Here is a 26891-nt window from a genome sequence, read left to right on the forward strand (position 1 = left end):
TCTATTTGAGGGTAGGCTGATATAGATTCTGATGAATAATAAAATATACGCGCGCCCCACGCTTGGTATTACTAACACACAAACATATCGCTAATAGAATATAAAAGAAAAAATGTACTATAGATGACTTTACTCTAACCCTGCCATAAGAAAATAGAAGACCTTCTTGTTTTGTTATACAACAAATTTCTTTTTTTATTTTGTTGGTTTGACTGTTGTTAAGCGCAACTGGGCTGTTTGTTCTGTGCCCAAAACCGGATTTTAGCGTTATAAGCTTTCCAAGTTACCGCCGAGCCACTGGCAGAATGTTTCATTTGTCGAATAACAGTTTGTCTTTCTATTGTTCAGGTGCTCGACTCGTCATCCGAGAGTCGTCACGCCAAACATGCTTACCCTTTCAGCCATGAGGGGGTTATAATGTACGGTCAATCCCACTATGCGTTGGTAAAAGAGTTGTCTTACACTGCTAAATTTCGGACGGCTAGCGCAGATAGCTGTCGTGTAGCTTTGCGCGAAATAAAAAACAACAACAAATAAACTTTTTTATCTATTGCACAAAAATGACGCATTTCTGACGTATTTATAAATATAATGTTTCTTTTATAATTATTATATCCTTGATAAAAAAATCACCTTGTTTTCTCCCACGTCGTTTTCTATCCTCTGTTCCTGTTATTCATATTTGAATATTTAGTTTCATTCTTTCGTTCAATTTTTATAGGTTTAGTAATCCTTTATCCCGTGCTTATGTTCTGTCTTTCATTATCTTACATCTGCATTTTTTTGTTTTCTATCTTTTGTTCCAGTTTTAGTCAAACATTAAAGAAAACGATGATACTCGAAGCATGAGAGACAGCCACGTTTGCTTTTCACCAGAGAAATAAATAATTTGATACATACGTCAGAATTTTTTTTTCACCAAAGGTGAAGTTAAAAAGAAAATCCATGATGTAGAGGTTTAATGCATTCTTTGATTGGTCGTGCCCTCTGTAATGAACTGCAGTTTCGCCTATTCAAGTCAGAGTAACACTTCTCCATCGAATATCATGAACCCAGAAATTTCACATAACCTCACGTTGCTAATCTGTGTACTAAATCCCAAGATTTTGTCGTCAAAAGGGTCATATGACGTATTAAGCAATAAATTACTCAACGAACTAGAGACTCCTTATCAAGTTAAGATACTGTAATGAAAAGTGTTCGTCGCTGAAGAGTATGGTTTTCACGCTCTCAAATGTGACTTTTATTTATTTTTTTTAAAACTATTTTATACTCCAAACCTCATTGAATTGGGGATTTATGTAGAAGTATTGATTCATTGTGTGTGCGCGCACCCGTTTAATATGTATAATTCAGTCTTTTCTCACTTCGGCTTTGCCAGTTGGTTAGGGCGCTCGATTCGTAATCCGAGGGTTGTAGGTTCGAATCCCGTCACACAGAACATGCTCGCCCTTTCAGCCGTTGGAGCGTTATAAAGTTACGGTCAATCCCACTATTCGTTGGTAAAAGAGTGGCCCAAGTGTTGGCGGTGGGTGGTGATGACTAGCTACTTTCCTTCTAGACTTACACTGCTAAATTAGGGATGGCTAGCGAAGATAGCCTTCGTGTAGTTTTGCGCGAAATTAAAAGGAAAACAAACAAATTCTCACGTCACTTTTCGCCTACATTTTCGAAAATATTTTCTTTCTCTGAAACTAGATGGCTATTTATTTACATTTGACCTTCTTAATGTAACATGAAGTTTTATGTGTTTCAGAAGTTTCGTGCAAAGCTACACAAGAGCTATCTGGTCATAACCGTCCTTAATTACTTTGTTAGACTACAGGAAAGGCAATTAGTTAACAGTACTCGCCGCCATTTTTTTTGGCTACTCTTGTGTCAGTCTGTTGGTAGGGTTTAATTTTCACTCTTGTAGCGCATCCACAGCTAGAAAACCGTAACATGTTTTAAAGCAACAGGATTCGAACCACGAACCCTTGAATTTACAATTCAGTCATACTAAACAATAAGGCCACACCCAGTCCACCTGATATGCAGCAACGACTTGTTTTAGTCTAGTACGAAATTGACAACCGCAGGGATCGAACCACGACACTTAGCACATTATCCCTTTATGCTAAACATTTATTGTTATGAAATAGTCTCAAAAGAAAATTATTTTCGACGATATTTCTTTTCGATTTGCAAATAAATATTGTTAGTATTACAAATTTGATTTATATTTTACCACATCTAAAAGGTTAATGTTCTGAAAAATTTAAATTTCTCTTTGATTTTCAAGTAAACTGAAATTTCATATAATGGCTTTCTTGAAGCCACTAAATCCGTATTTTCCACGTACCACATGTATTATTTCCCACCTACCACATATATTAATTCTCACCTATCACACTTATATATCTCTCCTACAGCTTATCATTTTCCATGTACCATATGTATTAATTCTCACCTACCACACTTACTGTTTCCCTCCTACCCCTTATTATTTTACACGTACCACACTTATTACTTCCCACCTGCCATGCGTTGTTCCCACCTACCACCCTTGCTGCTTCCCTCCTACCATTATTATTTTCACGTTGCCACGTATTGCTTCCGCCTGCCGTGCGTATTATTCTCACCTGCCACGCTTGCTGTTGCCATCCTGCCGTTTGTTGTTTTCCGCGTTGCCGTTGTATGTTGCGTCCACCTGCCACACTTGTTATTTTCCGCGTTGCCACGTGTGTTACTTCCACCTGCCACGTATATTGAGTTCTCGCCTGCCACTTACGCTGTTTTCCATCCTGCCACTTATTGTTTTCCACGTTGCCGCGTTGTTGCTTCCCGCCTGCCATGCGTGATTAATTCTCACCTACCACACTTACTATTTCCCTCCTACCATTTATTATTTTCCACGTACCACACTTATTACTTCCCACCTACCATACGCATTAATTCTCACCTACTACACTTACTATTTCCTTCCTACCACTTATTTTCCACGTACCACACTTATTACTTCCCACCTACCATACGTATTAATTCACACCTACCACACTTATTATTTATTCCTCACAACCACTTTTATTTCTATGACACAAGATTATTTTCAAGGTCAAAATATAATTTGTACTCTGTGATTTTTGTATTTGATTTTCTTATTATTTGTTACTTTTGTTTTCTGTTTAGTTCTTATTACTACCGAATAAAGCGCCGATTATTTACACCAAACATCAACTGTAGAGAGAGAAAAAAATATATTAGATTTCAATCTACATGGAAACGGCTGTGACTGAACTCTTTATTGGTTCAAGTTTAACACTGTTCACTGACCTCTGACCTAGACCTGGCCGCGTCACTTGAGATCTTTACAGACATGTGTATTCCATTTTACAGTTTCACTGAAAGACGTATTGTGGCTCACCTCTCAAGTATGGACGGACGTGCAGTAAGGCTGTACATGGAATTAGTTACTACTAAACACTTCCTTAAGAGCTGCGAACTGATTTTATGAGCATTTTTAACTGGAGCTGGATAGAACTTTGTCAAACAAAGAACAACAAACTAAACGTGGATATCTTCATTAAAACTCATTAAAAACACAGGGGTTAAAGAAAGAAAGGGTAATGCCCCAAATACCACTTGTTTAAAGAAAAGCAAATTTCGTGGGAAATCTCGCGTTTTATTCTTTTATCTTAAATGGTGTTTATGTTTCTCGCAGTTCCCAATTAGCATGTGAAAGTTATCCCTAAATGAAACTACTGAAACATAAATTTTGGTTTTGTGTGAGCATGTATATTTTTCATCAAGATTTCTCGAAAGCAGCTGAATGGATTTGGACAAAAGTTGGTATACGTTTGAACTATTACGTAACTTAGAAATGATTAGTTTTTGGAGGGCCAAGGTCATGAAAATAAGAAATAAAATCCCTACCTGTTAACCCGAGAACCCCTTTTACACGGTAGTTTTCCTCTATACCAATGCTCTGCCCACGATTTATAGCAGTGCAAGTCTGCAGACATTGCCCTGTAAAACAAGGTTCGTGTCCGTTGATAAAGACAAATATACGGACATATTTTCTATTTTTCAGAGTCGAATATGATCATCTGTGAGGTATGTGCTCTAAAGTGTGACTCCCCAAAAAAAAAAGTCTGTGACATTGTTCATTAACCCTCGCAGTATTCTGCACGTGCATTTTATTTAAATTACCAACCTCATAGACCCGGCATGGCCAGGCACTCTACTCGTAATCTGAGGGTCGTGGGTTCGAATCCCCGTCCCACCAAACATGATCGCCCTTTCAGCCGTTGAGGCGTTAAAAATTACGCTCAATCCCATAATTCGCTGGTGAAAGAGTAGCCCAAAAATTAACGGTGGGTGGTGATGACTAACTGCCTTCCCTCTAGTCTTATAATGCTAAATTAAGGACGGCTAGCGCAGATAGCCCTTGTGTAGTTTTGCGCAAAATTCGAAACACACCTTATATTTTTGAGGTAGACAAAAATAAAAATAATAAAAACAGCGTAGTTTTTTTAGAAAACCTTGTACCATCTCTCAACATGTCTGAATGAACCGTTTTGAACTTTATATTCCTTCCCCTCATAGATGATGAGAAAAAACGATAGGTACACGAGTCCCCTAGATTTTGACGCAGTAGTGTTCAGTGGGGTATACAGATTATTGTATAATTACATTATCGGGGTTTGGTTCTACTTTCGAGCAATACTACACGAAGGCTATCTGCACTAAACATGAAATAATTTCAAGGGGCGGGGACAAGCGTGCTTAAAAGGGGATCAGCTTTTACCACGTAAGCCATCAGACTAAAAGAATGTGTATTTCGCGTGCTTTAACACAAACACAATTTTCAGTTTTAATAAAAATTGCAAACATATTTTGTTTAACTACGATGTTGAGTTTTTGTGTGGTTGTGAAATGTAAGGGGGTAGATGCCTCTCCTGCCCCTTTCTACCGATGCCCATCTTGCTAGTCGTTCCTAATTTAGCAGTGTAAGACTAGAGGGAAGATAGTCAGTCAACAAACCCACCACCATATCTTAGAGTTACTCTTTTTTCCAGCGAATGCTTGGATTGACCATCACATTATAGCGCCCTATATGTCTGAAAGGACGAACATTTTGGTGGAACGGCGATTCAAAGTCGCTATCCACAGGTTGCGTGCGAGTCGAGTAACCCTAACCACCAGGCCGCGTCAGGTAAATTATGATGAAACTTCGCTTTTTTAACTTGGAATTCAATACGCTCACCCCGAATTCATATTCTTTTTTTTTTTAAGTTACCCTGTAATATTCTCTCCACTCACTGCTTTTATCATTACAATATTATATTCGAAGTTATTAGGCTAAATAGAGTTTTACTAAATCATTTCTTCTAAAGAAAATACCTCTTATAAGCCAGCATCAATAGATAGACTGATCAATGACTATTTTCACACAACTTTGTAGAACATTGAAGCTAAATGAACACAACACGCACAAAACACGTCACAGTGATAGTTTAAGTTCGTTTTATTGCCTCAAGACCAAAGTGCTTAGAAGCTAACCCTACACCATAAACAAACCCATGTTTATGAATTCAATTTAAAACCTTTTATCTCATTAAAATACCAATTCACAAAACGTACAAGTGTATAGCACCATGAAAATCACTATTAAACGTGAATCGTAAAGAAAACGAAAGTAAGAAGGGACGAGAAATTTTGTTTACTGAGTAAGTTTCGTTGATGTGACTTCCAAAGTCAGACCTGTTTGCATTAAGTAGATTCTATCCAGTCACTTTTTCTCATTTAATAGGAAAATGCTAGAAGCTGACCTCGTTCCGTGAATTGTCTCTTGAACTAAGTGTTCTTATAAAATCACAAACTTGCATGTTACCGTGAAAAAGTGACTTGAATATATAGTTTCGTTTCGCTGGACTGATGCTAACTACGAGCTCTAACTTAACGTGTTATCAAACAACTTGACCCCAGTGTAGTCCAGAATAACGGAATGTTCTTAAGTCCCTGCTAGGTGTTGAATCAACGTTATTAAGAGGTGAAACTACTTCTTGGACTTAGGACGTAAGATGCAATAAGTCATGCTACCAGTTCGAGTTTATTCGTATTTCTTTTTTTCTTCGTCTTCACTTCTCCGAGTTTATTTGTATTTCTTTTTTTCTTCGTCTTCATCTCTTCGAGAAAAATGATGTACTTCACATTCCTCTGTCCCCATCTGTGGCGAAACAGATGATATTCCAGTCACAAAGTTATAACATGTCACGTGAGAAGTAAGTACAAATATAGTTACAAAAAGTAATGGAGAAAGATTAATTAGTGTAAATACATTTGAAGCTTTTTTAAATTGTGTTTTTGATTAAAATTACTCACGTAAGAAAAGGAATTTAGGACATTTTTGGTATGATGGAAAATCATTATTTAAAAGTATTTTGAGTAATACAATTTTCATGGAAATCTATGAAGTCCAATGGCGGATTTATGGTTGTGTGGGCCCAGGGGCTAATAAATTTTGTAGGCCCTACATCCTATGTAATTTTACGTAGAATAAAATTATCAACGGGCCCCGATTATACCATGGACTCTGGGGCTGAGTTCCCCTCTAACTCCTATGTAAGTACGCCACTGATGAAGTCATTCAGTGTTTTCTAGATAGCGGCCAAACGTTTTCTCTTTTTTTGTGTTCTAACTAAATACTTTATATTCTAAAGTATGTTTAAATTATATCTTCTTCATGATGTCTCAAAATAAAACACTACTATTTAGGCTTCAGTGAGAACCTATTTGTATCCTTAGTAATTAATAAGCATATGGGATACAAGTAGCGAATATTCGCGCCAAAAGCTACTGAAACGGTTCTGATAATAGAGTTTAAACGTATACTATCTAATTTCAGATTTTACTCAGATGGCGCTGTACTTAACATCACTCAGCAATGAAAAGGTTTTTCTTAGGAGGTTAAAGGTTAAGTGGAATGGAAGAGGCAAAAACGTTTCCACGCAGTCGTGACAAATTTGCAACTTCGTTAAGGAATAGTACAGAATTTATAACAAAACTAAACACTGACTGGAGTTTAGAACAAAACTAAACACTGACTGGAATTTTGAACAAAATAAAATACTGAAAGGAATTTTAAACTATGTTAGTTTTTTATATATAAATTGAAAGCTCAACGTTTCGCTTTACAGCTTCTTCAGAAACGTTCCATTAAACCAGTACAGAGCTTTGTACATGTCAGTTACGGTTTGTATTTTATAAGAACGTTCCTTAAGAAGTTGTAAAGCGAAACTTTGAATAAAAGTAAAAACTTTCAAGAAAAATAAAGTTGGTGTTTTAAGGTCGTTTATTACAATTAGTGAAACTGACTGAAGGTTTGTTTATATCAAGAGAAATTATTTATTCAGGTAAGTTTAATATTCACAAAGCTTATATATAATTCTATTTCGAAACCACTTTTCAGTTAGACGAGATTACACTCCACATTTCGTAAGATATGCAACTTTTTTATCGTTTTTGTTTCAGGATATCGTGAAAGCTGTAAAAAACGGAAAAAAGAAAAGAATGCTAGAGATAAATATGTTGTGTAAATTTCCAGTAAAACTGTCAGATAAATGTTTTTTTTCTTATTCTGGCCTTTATGCCTCAGGCTGTATAGTATGTTTGTACTGTCTAAAATCCTCAAAAGTAGACTTAGATAAAATATTTATTATTCCGTTAACATATCACGTGAATCTCTACCCGCCCCCTAAATATCATAAGTATTTACAACACACACACGCTGACCTTGCTAAATATGCGGTTACCCTTTCTCAATAATTTCCCGGGAAATTATACGCCAAAAGGAACGTGATGTCATTTATATAGTAGTTTAGCTGGCGTTAAATTATATTTGGCCTAAATATTTACCAGACAACGTTTATCTGAAACTATAATTATCCAAACAAACATTTATAACATACGCCGATGTTGGGAAAACAGATGATAAGGGTGGCTTGAAACTTTGGTTTATGACTAGCGTGCATTTTCCATCATCAAATATCCGCTAAATTGTAGTTTATTCTACCTCCATGAGAGTAAAGATGTAGTTTTTAAGAGAAAAAATTCGAATGGTTATAAATTTAAGTAGACCAATAAGAACAGCCTATAATATAGTTGCCCTTCATATAGTCACAAGGTCAAGAATAGGTCACATTTTTTTAAACAACAATCATTGAATCTTTTTTCGACAGAAGAAACGAGGCTATAACAAAGGAGATATTTGGGGCTGCATTTAACCCAAAGTTATGATACCCTATCTTCCGAAACGTACAGAAAAAGACTCAGTTTCAGATCTGGAAGGGAAGAAAATTTGTATCTTTAGCTGAAGGGAAAGTTATGTAGATTCATGATTAATGAAAGGTTATCTTAGCACATGAATAGTTGTTTCCTTTATATATAATTAAAAAAAACGCCCATAAAACAGAAATGGTGAAAGTGTGCATGTATTTCCTCATTAACCCAACAAAACCTTCTAGTCAAATTTGGTGAATATTCAAAGAGGAGCGAAGTAGTGGTAAAAAACAAACAAACGCAAAAACACTAATAAAATCCGCAAAATTCAAAATTGAAAATTTGTGTGCATTTTCCTAATTTGGGTTTAATGAACATCCATACCTATTTTGGTGAAGAACCATGCACACTTTGCGAAGTATTTACATGGACATACAACAGATAGTATTATATTTATATAGATGGTGACAGTGCATTAGATTCACGTGTGACGTATTCATAACGTCATATCTTTATTCTGAGTAGGGAAAAAATAAAGTACTCCGTAGCATAAAACAAAGGAAAAAATGGGAAAATTTGGGCACCTATTGCAAATATAAATGCACTCACGATAAAAATTTGGCGATTTTGGGGGTTGCATACCACATAATAAAAATGTTTTTCCAATATCATACAAGCATGAATTTCATTATGGTATGATGCGGTGCTTTACGATTCATATACGCAAAGCTGTATCAGAAGCTCTTTGCGTTTTCAGATACTTTAAACTTCAAAGCAATCAAATTGGTGACGCTATAGTAAGAAATGTCTAATCGATACTATGATGAATTTAAAACGCTCGTCAGCAGAAAGTTTAAAGTTCAGAATTCGATCCCTACGATAGATCACAGCACAAGAATCTCCACATTTTGTTATTACTTAATAACAAACAAATTCGAAATGGATTTTTAAAAATGTTATCTAACCCATAAAAGACAATGTGTGTCACGTCACGTTAGGCTTGGTTTCTCCAAATAGGAAAAGTAAAAAAAGCTAAAATGCATTTATCTAGATACAATAATTCGATTACTGTCTGCACATGACGATTTTAGTGACGGTGGTGCAAGGGAGCTGTGAGGGGAAAGGGCGACATGTTTGTTTTGTTGTGTGTGTTTGGTTTTAATTTCGCGCAAAGCTACACGAAGGCTATCTGTGCTAGCCGTCTCTAATTTAGCAGTTAAAACAAGAGGGGAAACAACTAGTCATCACCACTCACTGCCAACTCATAGATTACTATTTTACTGACGAATAGTGGGATTGACCGTCACATTATAACGGCTGAAAGGACAAGCATGTTTGGTACGATGGGGATTCGAGCCTGTGACCAAAGATTACGCGTCGAGCGCTCTACATCCTGCCATGCTGGGCCATGAGGGGTGATATGAAACCTTGTAAGTGTAATGAGTGTTGGTATAATAATCTGAAAGACAGTTTGGGATCCCCTACCTAGAGCCAAGTGCATAGAAGCATCATAAAAGTTAATATATATCGACTGAATTTTAAACTTAAATATTTTCTGAATTACGCTATTTTCTGATATATCACTAATATTTTTGATAACAAAACAATCCTCTTTAATCAAGAGACTTTAAATCAAGAAACATTTTTCCAGTTTTGCTGTCTAACTTGATTACCATACTTTTAGTACATAGACTCACAATAATACTAAGTCATACTTTTGTTGGTAATCAACATGAAATACGTGTGTGTGCGTTTTTTTCTTATAGCAAAGCCACATCGGGTTATCTGCTGAGCCAACCAAGGGAATCGAGCTCCTGATTTTAACGTTGTAAATTTGTAATCTTACCACTGTACTGGCGGCGGACCCAACATGAAATGAAAGTCATTTTTCGTGCAATGCTATCAAAATGTACCGGCTTTTCTATAGATTAGAAGTTGTCAATCTAATTGATTTTACCAATGATCATACAATGAATACTCCATGGATTTATTTCATGTATGATCTTGATTTTAACTGGCTCACAAAGAAATTTACCGGATATAAAGTTATAAACTTATCTTGCAGGTTTCGGTTGTTGGGACTTCTGTGATGAGGAAGATTATATCAAAACTGTCCATTGAGGCTTTATGGTTTAGTTCATTAAGAATAGATTTAAAGTTAAAAGATTCTTTGAAAAACAGAGCCGGCTGATGTTACATTTTTAGAAAATGCCCGCACTATATATTTTCTGAGATCGTAGTTAAATGATTCATAGGTCGGCATTATGGCTCGTAGTGGACAATCGGGTTTGTGAGGTTTGGGGGTGCCGCATAGTTGTGGTGTGCGTGTCTTTCGTAGAATAAAGGTTATCTGAAATTGTGTTGGCTTTTTCATTTCTTTTGTTTTATTGGTTTTCATGTGTTTTTGTTAAATTCGTGTTTATTAGTTTAAATTTGCTTGTATCTGATAAGATGTTCATTTTTTGAAAGTATTCACTTATGTTCATTATATGGCTCCCGCTAGTACAGCGGTAAGTTTCCGGATTTACGACGCTAAAATCAGGGGTTCGATTTCCCTAGGTGGGATCAGCAGATAGCCCAATGTGGCTTTGCTATAAGAAAACACAAACACGTGTTCATTATAACTATAGCATTGCCTTTATCTGCTTTCAGAATTTTGATGCTGTTGTCTTGTTTTACATTGTTTATAGAATTAATATCTTAATTAATTATGTTGATAATTTCACAGAAAATAAAACTTAAGAAAACAACCTCACACGAAAAGTTGGCGTTAAGATTGAGAAAAAGTTGCATTAGTGGATTTCACTATCCAGTTGTCACATGCACAAGAAATTGTTCTAAAATCTTTCTATATTTTCAAATTAGGAATTTAAAACCATTGTTTGGTAAATAAATTAAAAACTCAAAACATTTGGAACGACCGGAATAAATTTTTAAAAGTAACAGAGAACCTATAGTTAGGACCACAAACAGAGTCAAATCCGTAGGGTCATGATCTAATAAAGTCATCATAAAATGTTTCTTTTTTTCCGTCACAAGTATTACTTTATAATTTCAAAATAACTCTATCATAAAGTAATGTTTTCGTGATACGTAGGATCCACAATTTGACGAATCACAAAATAATTAACTCGACAACCTGACCGCTTTCTTGTATACAATGCTCGGTTTTGTTTAAAGTTACTACTGGATAAATAAACTAACTATTATTAACAAACAAACAAAAATAACGAATTAAATTACGAGTCCACGAAACCAGTATAAACAAGTTATAATTCTCACAACATGTTAACTATACACAATCTTTACTTCTGTTTGACGAATTCACATTTCAATTATTTTTCTGTATCACCTATCTAAGGAACAAAAATTATTATACATCACAGAAGGAAATGCTTTTCACGATCTATTTTTTTTATAATCGTCCCCCCTACCTCCAATGGCTCAACAGTAAAGCTCAAATTTACTATACTAAAAGTTGGATTTCGAAAACCCTGGTGAGAAGAATATAGATAGTACATTGACAAAGGATGGCCTTATTTCTGGATATCTCTTTAGCGTTCGAGATGAAATAACATATCTTGCTTCATTTCGTATTAACCCACTAAAGATTTAAGAAATAAAAGTATGTCTTGTGATACTTAATTATGTTTGCACCTAGCAGTCAAATTAGCTCTCAAATAGATTGATGTGGTAAGAAACGCCATTCAATAAAGTTTTAAATGACTAAGAACTAATGTTCCTCCTTCGTTTCAAAATGGCGTTCGAGAATGACCAGTTTTCACACGGTAGAAAGTTGATACACACCTGCAATTTGTTATTTCTTGCGCATTAAACTATACAAAAACCTTGAAAAGTATAATAGATACACAAGAATTTTTTGTGCTTACCTGCTTGTTTATCATCCACCAGTATCCATTGGTTACTTTCATTTATCATAAGTAACTCCGAAATATCCTCTTGAGTGACTTTGGAGGTTGTGGTGCTATAAGAGATGGAAATGTACTCCTGTAGCTCATACTTTTCAGTCCATAAAAATTGCTAACCAATAGAATGTGGAGCTTGTAGATAACACCTGGTGATATTCAGTCAAATTTCAATCGTTCTGGTAAGATTTTGAAGACAAAGCCCACATCCACAAGTTCTTGTAATTATTGTGAATATTAAAGGTAACATCCTTTTGAAGATTCACCTAGATTGTGTTTGAAAAAACTTTTTTTGTTTACAGATAAAAATTCAGTTTTTAAAGATTCATCTATGTCTCCAAACAAATATGTTAAAATCGGTTTACTGTGGGTCTTAAAGCAGGCTGTGATGCAGTGTCTCATCACACATGGAAACATGACATTTATTACTTGAAATGTTTGTCATTACCAACCTTATTAGTGCAGCGGACAACATACAGAAGTTCTTATTTTAAACAAAGCACTGGCTTCAGAGTGCTCACCCATCATTTTCTACTCTTTGTCTGGACTTGATTATCGCTTATTCTATCAGCCTGATACCTCGTGTGGATCCCACTCTGGATTGCCTCATGATAATTTCGCTGTGGATCTCACTCCTGAACTGACTTTAGAAAATTTTGCTGAGAACCCTACTTCTGGATTGCTTCTAGAAAATCCTGCTAGGGATCAACTTTTGGACTGCTTCTAGAAAATCTTGCGGGGATTATACTTCTGAACTGATTTTAAAATTGCTGGGGATTCTACTTCTTGACTGCCTTTAGAAAATCTTGCTGAAGATCCCACTTCTGGACTATCTGTAGTAGACCTTTTAGAAGATCCCACTTCTGGACTGCATTCATAAAGTTAATCATCTCTGAAAAGATACCAATGGAGGTTTCTGTGTTTTGTTAACAGCATTGGATAAATATTACAACCAGCTCTTCTTCCTGTTTATGGTCAACAAAAAGACGTAACAAAACATAAGGTTTCTAGCTTGTCAAACAGACTGGTTTTCAATTATTTCTAAAGAAGATACTGGGATTACACATTAAAGACGAAGTTGATGTTCCAATTAAAACATATGAAAATTTACTCACTGTGGTGAAAAGTTGAAGACGTTTCAATTCTTGAAAAAACAAACAAACAGTATGATGATTTGAAACTAGAAGGAAAAATGAAGATAAACGTTCATTTTGTTTATCAGAGTGGAACCGTTCGAAAATATAAAATAATGAATATTTTCTTTATTTTCTGTGGTCAATGAGGGACAAACGTTCAGACTTGAAATGCTCAAACTTCTCAAACTGGAATTTTTTTTTATCATCGCTGACTATATATATATATATATATATATATATATATATTCATATATTAGTGTAAATGTGTCTTAAACTTTTTGTTATAAATGGCAAATAAAATTGTAGATGGTTTATTTTTCCAAATCTTCTCCATTGAAAGTAGTGCTAACTACAAATAAATGGTTTGTTAATTAATGCTGGAATCTAAACCAAATACGACCTTTCTTTTCTTTTGGCTAAAGTAGGCGACATCTACTTCTCATCTGTTATTAATTATTTCACTGTTGGTTTTATTAATATTCTTGTTGATATTTTATGCCTTTTCAACTGGGTAACAGGAAAATGCCTGTACTTAATTCTTGGATTTCAAATCAATGTCGGCTACTAATGCCCTTCACCATCCTCACTGGCTCCGCTTTGGAAGGAACAGCACTTAGCTAGCTGGGATCTTGGTCACTAGAGTTCTACTGCGACTCCTGGTGTAGCTTTTGGTAAGCTAAAAGCTCGGCTGGTTCCTTTCACACGCTAGTTTGTCTAGCAACTCCAAGTGTATACTAATCAGTCGTTTAGCTTAGACAGTGATAAAATGGCAATCTGCTCCTGTTGCCTTTCCAAACCGTTCACCATTTCTTCTATGCTCTGCAAAGTGTTGGAGACGTTAGCTGAAAGAACAGGACTTGCTGAACTAGAAGAACCTGTTACTTCAGAAGTTGGAGACAGAGATAGTCCCTTGAGCAGTGGGACGGGGACGGGGCAATGTAGGGTAGAGGACGGAAGTGTGGAATTAATGGTTATTGGTAAAGAATATGGAAGAAATCGATGCTGCCCGTGTCTGCACCCAGGGTCTAGAATTCTCGAGTTATTATGGCCTATAAAGGGGTATAGACGCATGGAAAGATTTGCAGACATCGAAGACGTTGAAGGGGAAGACTGAGGGCAACAGAATTGAGGGTAGAAGGTAGGGGGATAGAAGTAAGGAAACCAATGTGGGTGAGATATACTCCCCCCCAAGGGATTATGAATCCCTAATGGATGTACAGCATGGTCGTGAGTATCTAAACTTTGAAATCCATTGACTCTAGATATGGAGGATTCGGACAGTGGAAGCTCAAGGGTCACTGTTGAAGCCACTTGATTTTTTTTACAGGAGGTCTCAGCCTCGCTTCGACCTCCTGCGACCCTCGTCTTCCTATCAGCGCCGTCAACACCTTCAGTTTTTTCTTGAACCGATTTGTGATCTTCCGGAACTGTAAAATACATCAACGAAGGAATCTCCATTAGGTACAAACGACGCATCGTTTAACTCGAGTCCATTCTAATACATTAAATATGTATAACTGATTGGATAAACAATAAGAATATCACTGCTACTTATATTCCATATCCATCTATTCCTACAAGAACTGGTAACAGAAGCATTGATGTTACTGCTTTAAGCAACATAAAAGTGATTGAAATAAGAAAATGGCATCTACTATCGAAAATAAATTTATTTAATAATACAACTTCTATGTATATCACTCATTAATATATTTCGTATAAGAACTTATGTAATTGTTAATTTTGAAAACGCCTACTTTTCTAAACATTTCCGAAATGCTTTCGATATATTTTAAACACAGCTCATACAACTCGTAGAAATTTTCTGAGATAGTCGACCAATGTTCGGGTCGTTTATTAATTTCTCTCGTAATAAAATAATAAGAAAAAAACCAAGTCTTAAAGGTAGAAGTCCAGATACCGTTTTCATAATAAAAAAAATCCAGCACGAAAACTCTTGATACACAAGAATTTTGCTTGAAATCGTGACATCAAAATAAGTTTTGGATTTTGTGACGAGAATACTTAAACTTGGCTTATTTTAACGTCTTTAAGCAGGATGGAGGCAATCCAATACGCATGCGTGTCTTTACTTCGTAGCGTTAATCCAAAGAAATCTAAGGTTGCAAAAGCTTCATCTGATGAGATTAAAAGGGATAATTCGGACTATAAAATCATGTGACATAATACCTTCTTGGTCTCCAGGACTGCACTCAGTATTCGAGGAACTTGAAATTACGGGAGCCTCCAAGGCTTCCTCTCCACTGCCTCCGACGTCCACCGTCTCCTCTTCACTGCTACAACCTCCTTCCAAAACGTTTTCACTTTCTGGTTTGAGATCTCCAGTTGTAGCTGGAAGCCGGGCTTCCATCATTGGAAGTGAAAGACGCCTGAAGGATTAAAATAAGATTAGTAACAGTGGGGAGGGGATTTGAGGGTGGTCTAATCTTCTTTAAACAACAAATCACGCACGTGCTAAAAAACGCTTCTTGCTGACCTTGGGGGACATCTAACTATTTTAGTGAGATCTTTAAATTTCGTATTTTTTTTAATTCATCAAAACTTTCCAATTGGATCGATCATCTACTGAACCTCCCACCCATAGCTACGTCACCGTACCGAACGTAATTTATATTATGTTAACTTCCTTTTTCTTTGTATTTAATTGAAATATCCATGTACATTAGAAAATTAGTAACCTTGCTTTACTTTCTTCTACGCAGGCGCAGATGTCATGCTCAGAAAACGTAAAGAAAAATCTGAATTAAACTCACTACTAACCCTAACTGATTAATAATGATCCGTTGGTCAAAGAATTTCGTCTAAGCCTCCAGAAAGACTACCTACAACGTCTATAACGTATACTGGTAGACCAGAGGAAAGACAGATAGCTAGTGACGTTCACCGTCAACTCTTCGGCTCCTCTTATCTGATCAGAATGCAAAGCGTGTTTTTGTGACATGTTGCGAACTATAAACCTCAATATTCACAGTCTAAGCATGTTAACTACTAGATCACATTTAGCCAAGGCAAGTAGTCAAAAACACTCTCCGCCAACTCTCGGGATACTATTATCTGGCTAAGTGGCAGGAAACTCCTATAACGCTTTTGTATACATGTATGTGTGGCAACGGAATGCATATAATAAATTATAAGATTCACAGTTAGGGCAACAACCATGAAGTCACGTCCTATCTGAGACTCATTGTTTTCGCAATTAACATCTTATATTTCTTATATTACTTATATTATTGTTATTTTACAATATGCAAGTTGTTGGAAATATATTAGAACTACAATCCGTTTTACTTAGATATAAATTATACATTTATTGATCAGCAACCGTTGCGTGTAAAACGTATTTCAGTGACTCACGGTAACACTGAAAGGAGGGCTCATAAAACTAACATTAGGCGTTAGACTCCTGCGCGCGTTGCTTTGTGGTTAAATAAACTTTATATAAAAACTGAATACTGATAAAATTACTTCACGTAATTTAAAAACTTAAATAATGGGTTGATTTTTCGCATCTGAAACGTTTTTTTGTTGTTTTCACAAGACACCCGAGGCGTGTTTAAATATTTATTTTGTTAAACAACCCACTCTAACAAAACTATAAAAACACATACGCAATATGCATGTAGAAGAAAACAGTCGTCGCCATATTTCAAGAAACCTAGGCAGATTTGCACAAAATTCCGTTAAATTTATTTTTAACCTCTCACCATTCTCAAATAAAAGCCAAAACAAAACACGTGAAAAGAAAAACAGATAAGTGGTATATAGTGAAAACTTAAAATCCACAAACGAATAGAGAGATAACTGGTTAAGCCAGAGAGACAATACTCACAGACGAATAAAGACAAACACGGGGTAATGCACAGTTAGATTGACGAGACTGAGATAGATGGATAGGCAGATAGACAGACAGAAAAATATATATCTCACTTCTTATCTCTTCTTCCGCTTCCAGTGTCTCGGAAACCTTTGGCAAAAGGGTTATTTTCGATCTTCAGTTGGGTGATCTGAAACATCAATTGGTGCAGACGATTAAACTTTCAAATCTCTGCAGTACAAACTTAGCATTTCTTGTAATCATTCTCAGAAGTAAAACAAATGATGGTTATCTCAGCTTTCTGAAAAATCACTTATCTTAAACCCATATCTATAACTGATCGTCCAGCCAGAGGATGGATAACCTACAGCTGGAACTGAACAGCCAGAGAGAGGACATTCACAGTTCTCGCTGACCAGCCAGTCAGAAGACGATCCAAAGATTTGCCCCCCCCCCCCCAGTGGCACAGCGATATTTCCGCGGACTTGTACTGTTAGAAACCGCGTTTCGATACCCGTGGTGGGCAGAGCACAGATAGCTCTTTGTATAACTTTGTACTTAAATACAAAAAAACAAAGAATCCAAGGCTTTAATCCAGACAAACAGACAGATTGTTAGGTACACATAACGGTAACCTTGATAGTTCTAAACATAGCTGTTCCACTACTTGTACAGTGTGACAAACACTCCACATGGAGTATATAACTACTTGCTGACTATTTTGTCAGTAAGATAACAACACTGCTGCTTCGAAGATATTCACTTGAAAGATTTTAATGTTTGGTTTCTTTTTTTTTAATTACGCGCAAAGCTACACGAGGTCTATCTGTGCTAGCCGTCCCTAATAAAGCAGTGTAAGTCTAGAAGAAAGGCAGCTAGTCATCACCACCCACCGCCAACTCTTGGGCTACTCTTTTACCAACGAATAGTGGGATTGATCGTAACATTATAATGTCCCTACGGCTGAAAGGGCGAGCATGTTTGGTGTGACTGAGATTCGAATCGGCGACCCTCGGATTACGAGTCAAGTGCCTTAACCACCTGACCATGCCGGACCAAAAGTTTAATTAAAATAGGAAAGTAGTATTTGAGAAGTTTAGTGAATTTCTTTTAATGCACTGTTTCTTTGTTTGTTAAGATTCTCAAAAAAGCTACCAGAGGGATATCTGCAATATATATAAACGTTATTTACTGATTTATGCTTTAAAATGAAAGCAGTTCTTTCTCAACCTATGTATCAGTTAAACAGGGCAAGTTACTAGAATTTTTATAAAACTAATTATAGTAAAAACAGAAAATATTGGCACAGTCATTGGTGCCTGTGAGTCTTCTGTTGAAAAAGATACCTTTATATTTTATTCATTTGTTTGTTTGTGTTTTCTTATAGCAAAGCCACATCGGGCTATCTCCTGAGCCCACCGAGGGGAATCGAACCCCTAATCTTAGCGTTGTAAATCCGTAGACATACGGCTGTACTAGCGGGGGGCTATTTTATTAATAATAGTATCAATGGTGTCTGAGTTTTCTGTTGAGAAAAATTTAAGTATATTCTAGTTATAAAGATAATATGAGGAGTTGTTCTGATGTTTACTGACTGTACATATCATACGTCCTTTGAAGCTTAAGGAATGTTTGTTTTTGAATTTCGCGCAAAGCTACTCGATGGTTGTCTGCGCGCCTAAGAAATGACGGGGCAGATTGTTTTACAGGGCAAAGCGCTTCAAAATACTTTAATCCGACGATGATGTATGCTGGTATATTTCAATTAAACCCACAGAATGAGTCCGTAAGTTACTTAAGAGCTCTTTACGCTAACTGTCCCTAATTTTGAAGTGGTAGACTAAAAAGAAAGTAGTTAGTCAACAGTACCCACCGCCACAGCTTTTGAGTTAAATATACACCTTTGTTTAACCAAATAGCAAGATTTGATACTTTACTCTTATAATGCACTCACGAGCTCAGAGTGTGTGTGTTTTTTTTGAAAGGTGAAGCGAACGAAGGACCCGCAAATCCATAGTCTGGCATACTGAACACTGGGTCACGATTAACCCCAACAGTTCAATGAAACGTTTGATGTATAACTTGTGTTTTTTATTCTTACTTACATATTGTTTTTATATTTTAAGATAGAAGGAAACAAACGTTCAATATTTTAAAAAAGTTGCAAGTTTTTAAAACTGACTTTTCTTCGCCACGAGTCATTATTATCACACAGTCACGCTAGACGTTTCCCACGACATAATTATATCGTATTTGCTCTGATCCCGTTTCATACGGCAATGTGCACTTTTTGTGTGTGTATATTTTGATTTTTATTAATAGCACCAAATTTTTGTTAAAACACATATTCGTATTAGCAAATGTTTCAGTTTTTGACGAAGCTTGGCAGTATGGGTCACAACGTTTCATTTTTACGAGATTATTTAATACGTATCAAAGTGATTTCTGTTTAAGCAACAGATCAGAAACAATTACGAAAAGGAATTGTTCGTAAATAAGTCCATTAGGCTTAGCGAGACCATATTTTTATGATATCAGCTTGTAGCTACGTTCCAATGTAACACTCTAGCATACTTGAAAATATTTTTTTTTGTCTCGTTTCTTGATAAAGACCCTGCTTAACAAGCAGTGACGCGGACATGATCATCTAAAAGGGTCAACATACCGCGCGTGCTTACCGTAAAGCCCAGTCGCAGCCAGAACGAGTAAAGGCGGAGAAATAAAGATGCCGCCCTCTACACAGAATCATTCGCGTCGTTGAATGAACACAACGGCGGTCTTTACCGGTTAGTTCGGGCATCCCAGGGCGGCGACAGCGGGGCTGTTCGCGACAGAAAGATGACCACCCCTACAGGACACTTCACGTGAGCTTCATAATCAGTTGTCTCTTATTATCGGATGACGAATGGTTATTTACAAACAGCATCACAAATGTTCTGTTGTGGGTTTCGTCCTCCTTGTCTCAGGAGATAATATCACTCATCTAAGAACATACTACTCTCACGTGCACACGAGCTGGGGAAGAAACTGAATAGGGTACAAGTACTCGGTCATATCTACTACGATTTTTTAAATTTTTGTTACTCTGAAAAAACGCTTCTACTCGTAATTAAAAGAACACCGTTAACCCTAACCTAAAACTTGGTCTCGTACGTAACGCCTGTAAAGGTTTAATTCCAGGGAGGATGGGTTTGGGTGGGGTGCAGTGTGAATGTATTCCTACCATGGGTAATATCGACCTTCTTTCCCCCTCCACGACTTTAACTAATTTATTGTATTTTCTTATTTTATCGTTGCACACGTTTTTAATTACTCGTGTATCTCTTCGGATTGATTAGAATTAGTTTATTTTTTAAATTCATATTTTGTTCCTTTAAACTTGAGTTTCGTTTCTCTCAACTAACGTCTCGCTTTGATCTCGTAATTTCTCGTATCTCAAGACGGCTGGTGTGAGTATTAAAAGTTTTATTAAAATAAGGCAGAGAACAACGTTTCGACTTTCTTGGTTCCTGAAGATCACATGAGAAGGTCGAAACATTGTTCTCTACTATATCTTAATAAAAGTGTTAACACCAATACCAGCCGTCTTGAGATACATTTTTACTTCAGGTGGGTTTCTCGTCATATCGAATTACTTATAATTTTTTGCACAGTTGTCGTAGTTTCACCTTTTGGTCTCGTTGACCACAAAAAGTAATCCAATAAATCAGGGGCTTGTTAGCACTTTTACAATCAAATAACCTTTTAAAGGATTAAGGTTATACACTAAATTATCGAACGACTTTTCCTGTTCATACATAGTATGAGTTAGCAGTGAAATTGGTTTTCTAAAAAATTATTTGGATTGCAAACATCGAACACACACCTTTAAAAGTTTATACGATTGAATTATGGAAGACCCTAGGCAGTGAAAGAAATAAATAAAAGTAGGCATATAACAAATAAGAACACTATTATGAAGTGTATATGTTTATATAGACCCGTAACTTAATCCTAATTTCGGTTTAATGACCTTTTCATTTTGATAGGCTGTAACAGCGATAAATTCGGTCTCCTTGAAGACGTACGTACGGAACGTACTGTACGGTAGCTTGAGGATGTCGTTAGCTCGGACAAGATGAAACCTCGGCTGGTACTTGTGCATCGAGTTCAGGATAGTCTGAGAAACGAATAAAATAAACACATTAGCCCCATCTATAAAATTTGCTTTTAATATAACTAACTAATTTTATTGTTTAAGATCTGACACGATCCTCTCCCTCTTCAGTACCTTGAATCCCTGTAAAACAAAAGTGAAATACTGTTTCCACACTGCCTGCATTTATTCCTTGTCAAATCAATTGGTCTTCAATCAGTAGGTTTGCGAATCTGAGGATTCGTGGTTCAAAACGAGTTTCTACCCAATCGCGCTCTGCTGCTCCATGAAGCCGTGGATTCTCCGTAATAGCGACGTCCAAATCCCATAACTGGATCACAGAAGAGTGTCTAAAAAGCTGAGGGTGGGTGCTCTTAACAATCTGACTTCCCTCTAGCTTGTGAGCCAGGCATGGCCAGGCAATTAAGACACTCGACTCGTAATCTGAGGGTCGCGGTCTCGAATCTCCGTCACGCCAAACATGCTCGCCCTTTAAGTCGTGGGGGCGTTATAAAGTGACAACCAATCCCGCTATTCATTGGTAAATGAGTAGCCCAAGAGTTGGTGGTGAGTGGTGATGACTACCTGCCTTCTCTCTAGCCTTACACTGCTAAATTAGGAACGACTAACGCAGATAGCCCAAGTGTAGCTTTGCGCAAAATTCAAAACTAACCAAACCAATCTAACTTATGAGTTTAAAATTAGGCACAGAATTTTGCACATAGGCCTTTGTATACCTCTGCACGAACTTCTGAAATAAATAAATAAATCTAAAAAAAAAAGTTCAACTCTGATTACTGACTGACGTCACTGTTTCAGCGCATGACTCTCCCACCCCTCCTTACCCTCTCCGTAAGTATTATTAAGTAGTAAAGCCCACGGTTTGAATATATCAGCACATTTGTTTGTATAAAGGTAAAAACAGGGCTACACAGTCGGCTATCTGTGCTCTGCTCACCATGGGTATCGAAACCCCGTTACTAACGTTGTTAGACCGAAGGCATACCGCTATGCCAGCATTTGATCAAAGTAGCCATGTTGGAAGCATCAGATTCTACAAGTCCCGAAACTATTTTATTCTTATGATACACTGACATAATTTATATCTGAAAAAAATTATTAACGTTTTTATTGTTTTTTAATGTGATCATCTCACTTAGATGGTGCTGTCGTCTGGCGATGATGTTCACATTTTCGCCATTTAATAATACACACTCACCTATTACATACTGTTGTTTAAGTTTTTCAGTGAACACTGTTTTTTATATTAGATTTTATACTGTGTAAAGATCACTACTATTTCCTGGTGACTATGTTTGTATTTCATTCCCCACCCCCCACCAAGCCACGGGTTCGAATCCCTGTCACACCAAACATGCTCACCCTTTCAGCCTTTGGGGCGTTAAAAAACATAACTCTATATGTATATCTATTTGCAATCTGTAGGTCACGGGTTCGAATCCTGTCACCGAATACGCTCGCCCTTTCAACCGTAGGGAGTTATAAAGGTACAGTCAATCTCACTATTCGTTGGTAAAAGAATAGCCCAAGAGTTGGCAGTGGATAGTGATGACTAGCTGCCTTCTCTTTAGCCTTACACTGCTAAATTAGAGACGGCTAGCGTAAATAGCCCTCGTGTAGTTTTGTGCGAAATTCAAAAACAACCCCCCACACACACACTCGCGCGCGCACACGCGAAATCATCTTATACACACATACGTATTTGTTTTACGTTAACTCAAAGTTTAACAGTTTTGTTACGAGTTTACTTATTGATAAAGTATGTTATTACGACTTACAGATTTTACACTGTAATAATTGTAATAAAATATTAATTTTTTTTTTACAGCTTCCCTTCTTCCTCTAAGTGTGCAACTCTGGTATTGTTCTAACTTAATCTGTTTTCCAGCGCAGAACGTGGAGAACCTTTATGCACGATAAAGAAAGATTTCGGAAAGATATTATTGGATTTTGTCGCATCATAAGACAGTAGCAGTGGCCATGGTTGAGGAACTCGAGCAAAATGTTCTGTTGTGAATCATAAGAAGAACAGTAAAACGTTCGAAAGGTGTTATCTAATGTTCCCCGTTGTTCGAATCACTGACGTTATGGTCTTTTTAAATCGTAAAACCAGAAAATCACTGGAAACGAACGTGGAGAGGGAGGGGGAACAATGCTAACGTAACATGACGTATCTCCTAAACATTTCACACACAAGTGTCCCTTTCCTCTCCATATCAACGTATGTGTTTGTTTTGAATTTCGCTCAAAGCTACACGAGAGCTATCTGCGCTATCCGTTCCTAATTTAGAAGTGTAAGACTAAAGAGAAGGCAGCTAGTCATCACCACCAACCGCCAACTCTTGGGCTACTCTTTTACCAACAAATAGTGGCATTGACCGTCACGTTATAATGCACCCACGGCTGAAAGGGCGAGCATGTTTGGGAAGACGGGGATTCGAACCCGCGACCCTCGGATTAGGAGTCGAGTGCCTTAACCACATGGCACGCCGGGCCATTAGCGTACATACCCATACAGAGGACAAAAATTGAATATTCAAAATAATATTCAACCCACCTTGAGCTTAAATGTATTTCTGTAAAAGATTTTCAACAAAGTTGGATTAATTTAACTTGAATAAAAATTACTAAAACAATACTTAATGGTAGATTTTTCTGAGAAGTACATGTCTTAAATATTTCCAACTGTTAACCCCACGTGACAGATTTCCCATCATACATTAATAGTTTCCACTTGACTTATTTCTACTTCCGTATAATCAACGAAAATTTCTTGCTTCGTTTTTTTTAAAACCAAAACCGTTTTAGCCAAAATTCGTCAAAGAAACTCATTTATTATTATTATTACGATTCTCTCCTCATGTGAACAGAGAAGTGAAATGAGAAACAAAGTCACTTAGAATAACACAACTGACAATAGAAACGGAGCGACTTCGCTTGATGTGATACTTGAGCAAAAATAATGCAGATGGTAAAGAAACAACATAACAGATTAATGTTGAAACGGAGTTATTCAGTTGATACTGAAACAGAACAACTCAGATGGAAAAGAAACGACGTAATTGAATGACATAAATAAACATTCAAAAAAGAAACGTAATGAATTTGCATGAAACACAATAACATATATTTCACGATTTTACTACGATACAAATCTTCCAATACGTAACCAAAGGATTCGCAGCTTAGTACTCTAAAGACAAACAGTAAATACTTAATAATTGGGTTTAAAATAAAATCTAAATCCAATCAACGTGTATGCTTAATATATATCAAGATATTGCTATTTTAGGAATTCTAATACACAATTATTCCGCACTTTGTTAGAATCTGGGTTTCGATACCCGTGGTGGGCAGAGCACAGATAGCCCATTGTGTGTCTTTGTGCTCAACTTAATATGGCTTTAAGTTTATAGATGCAACAAATTAATTTCTAAATGTTCTTTTCTCCCCCAGATGTAAATTATATAGTTTCGTGTGCTATCTTTACTCCTAAACGAAGTAACAGTCAAACCCCATTTGCGCTTGTTTGCTCTACCCTAAAATGCGGCAGATAAACGTTACAGTTTCGCAAGCCCTTTTTATCGCCAAACTGTGGTTCTCGACAACCTTTTTGTATTTTAATCTAAACCGTATGAGTTTTCTTGGCCATAAATAACCAATATACCTTTCACCAAAATTATTTGAAATTCATCACTAAGACTGTAAGTTTGTAACTGAAACTTATTACCTTTCAACTTCAACCAAGTCAAATAATCATTGAGAAACTGTCGCTGTTTAGTCAATGTGCTCCTACTTTGTTAACGCAGTATATTACTAACTTACACTCCTTTCACATAAGTACCGCCCCTTCCAATGGTTCAGTAATAAGCGTGAGGGTTTGTAACGCTGAAAATCAGGCTTCGATGTTCTCGGTGGACCGAGCACAGGACACTCATTGTATAGGTTGTGCTTAACAAACCAAAAAAAGAAACCAATGGAGTTCAACTTTCAGTAGCACACAAGCTCCCCCTTAGTGAGTCAGTGATAAAAACGAAACAAATGATATAATTATATTTTTCTTACTTGTGTATACCTAATAGTCATCCCCTTTTCCCTATCAGTGGCACAGCAGTATGTCTATGGACTTATAACGTTAGGAACCGGGTTTTGGTATTCTTGGTGCACAGATAGCCTATCGTGTAGCTTTGTGCTCAATTACAAACAAGTGTACCTAATATTTTTTGCCTACGATTTAAAACACGTTTTGAACAGTCGAAAGACTGGGAGATAAATAATATTCGATATTTATTCATTTTATATTGGAAAAATAAATCAACTTCAGTATCTGTTTCTCCCGGTAAAATAGCAGCAACTATTTGGATTTACAGTGCTATAATTAGGGGTTATATTCCCCTCAGTAAACACAGCAGATAGCCCGATAAGGCTTTGCTATACGAAAAACGCTCATTATCTAAGCGTTGTAGATTGAGAGGTTTCGTTTTTGATGACCACAACGTTGTCTGTGCTCATCTATCCACGGATATCAAAACCCTAATAGCACTTAATATCTACCACTTTTATCCGCTAATAAAACAGTAATAAAACAAATTACTCTGTAAATTAGATTTCTGTTGTACTCCACAGATTCCTCACTACATTATATGAGTTAGGCTTAGCTGACTAATTATCCGTAGTCCATTGAAATAGCATTTGAAAAATGTGAGAATAATAGCTTTATAGTGATTTCCTAATTCTGATTCACTGACTAACTCATTATTTTTATTCTAGATCCTAAAGTTGAGTACTGCTCTCAGTACTTCTTGTTACTTACATATCCATGCTTGTCAGAGATGTTGTTGGTCAGCTTCAGTTTGTGGAAAGACACCACTTTCTGCATCCACTGCTCTCCAGTACTGGGAGAGTCTGGGTGGATGTACATCCCTTTGGGCATCTCGGGGTCAGCTTTTCCGGCCACCACCCAGCGTCGATTATGAAATTTGTATCTACAATCGTCGGCAGCAACGATATCCATTAACATAATATATTTGGCCTTCTTGTCCAATCCTGAGATCCTTACTTTGAACGGAGGAAACATCCGCCTGGTGGTAAAAGATTAATTTATGTTTTTATTCGTATGAATTGAAAATGATTTACACACATATCAAAGTTGACTGTTTTATTTCTATAACTATATATACACATTGAGGACTTGAAATTCAAAGTAGCTAAACAAAGATAATGATCCAATTAATCAGCTGCCAATTTAGAACTTATAAAGAATAAAAAAAGAAGGTGAAAACGAACTCAGAGGAGTGGATGACAGAGTTAATAAAAAATGAACCAAGGAGTAGGTGGGTGGTAATCAGATGTCAAAGTTAATAAAGAATGAACCAAGGAGAAGGTGGGTGGTAATCAGATGTCAATGTTAGAAAGAATAAACCAAGGAGGAGTGAGTGGTTATCATGTACCAGAATTAATAAGAATAAACCAAGGAGGAGTGAGTGATTATCATGTACAAGAATTAATAAGAATAAACCAAGGAGGAGTGAGTGATTATCATGTACAAGAATTAATAAGAATGAACCGAGGAGGAGTGA

The 26891-nt window shown here is 36.6% G+C and overlaps 1 protein-coding gene across 4 annotated transcripts in view; it reads right to left on the reverse strand.

Annotated features, from left to right (window-relative positions):
• Window positions 1–5487: 5487 nt before the first annotated feature.
• The window catches only part of LOC143253741 (T-box transcription factor TBX3-like), a 35563-nt gene continuing 14159 nt past the window's right edge, over window positions 5488–26891 (reverse strand). The window contains exons 2-7 of one of the 4 annotated variants that reach the window (XM_076508054.1): window positions 26126–26393; window positions 21169–21315; window positions 17270–17346; window positions 15512–15711; window positions 12150–13077; window positions 5488–6208 (exon numbers count right to left, since the gene is read on the reverse strand). In XM_076508054.1, coding sequence (XP_076364169.1) covers window positions 12965–13077; window positions 15512–15711; window positions 17270–17346; window positions 21169–21315; window positions 26126–26393 — 805 coding nt within the window. In that variant the 3' untranslated portion in view covers window positions 5488–6208; window positions 12150–12964. Of the gene's footprint in view, window positions 6209–12149; window positions 14749–15511; window positions 15712–17269; window positions 17347–21168; window positions 21316–26125; window positions 26394–26891 lie in introns of all 4 variants that reach the window. The other 3 variants (XM_076508055.1, XM_076508053.1, XM_076508056.1) reach the window with 3 other exon arrangements.

This window comes from Tachypleus tridentatus, chromosome 6 (genome assembly GCF_004210375.1).
Source record: "Tachypleus tridentatus isolate NWPU-2018 chromosome 6, ASM421037v1, whole genome shotgun sequence".
In the NCBI taxonomy this organism is placed as follows: Eukaryota; Metazoa; Arthropoda; class Merostomata; order Xiphosura; family Limulidae; genus Tachypleus; species Tachypleus tridentatus.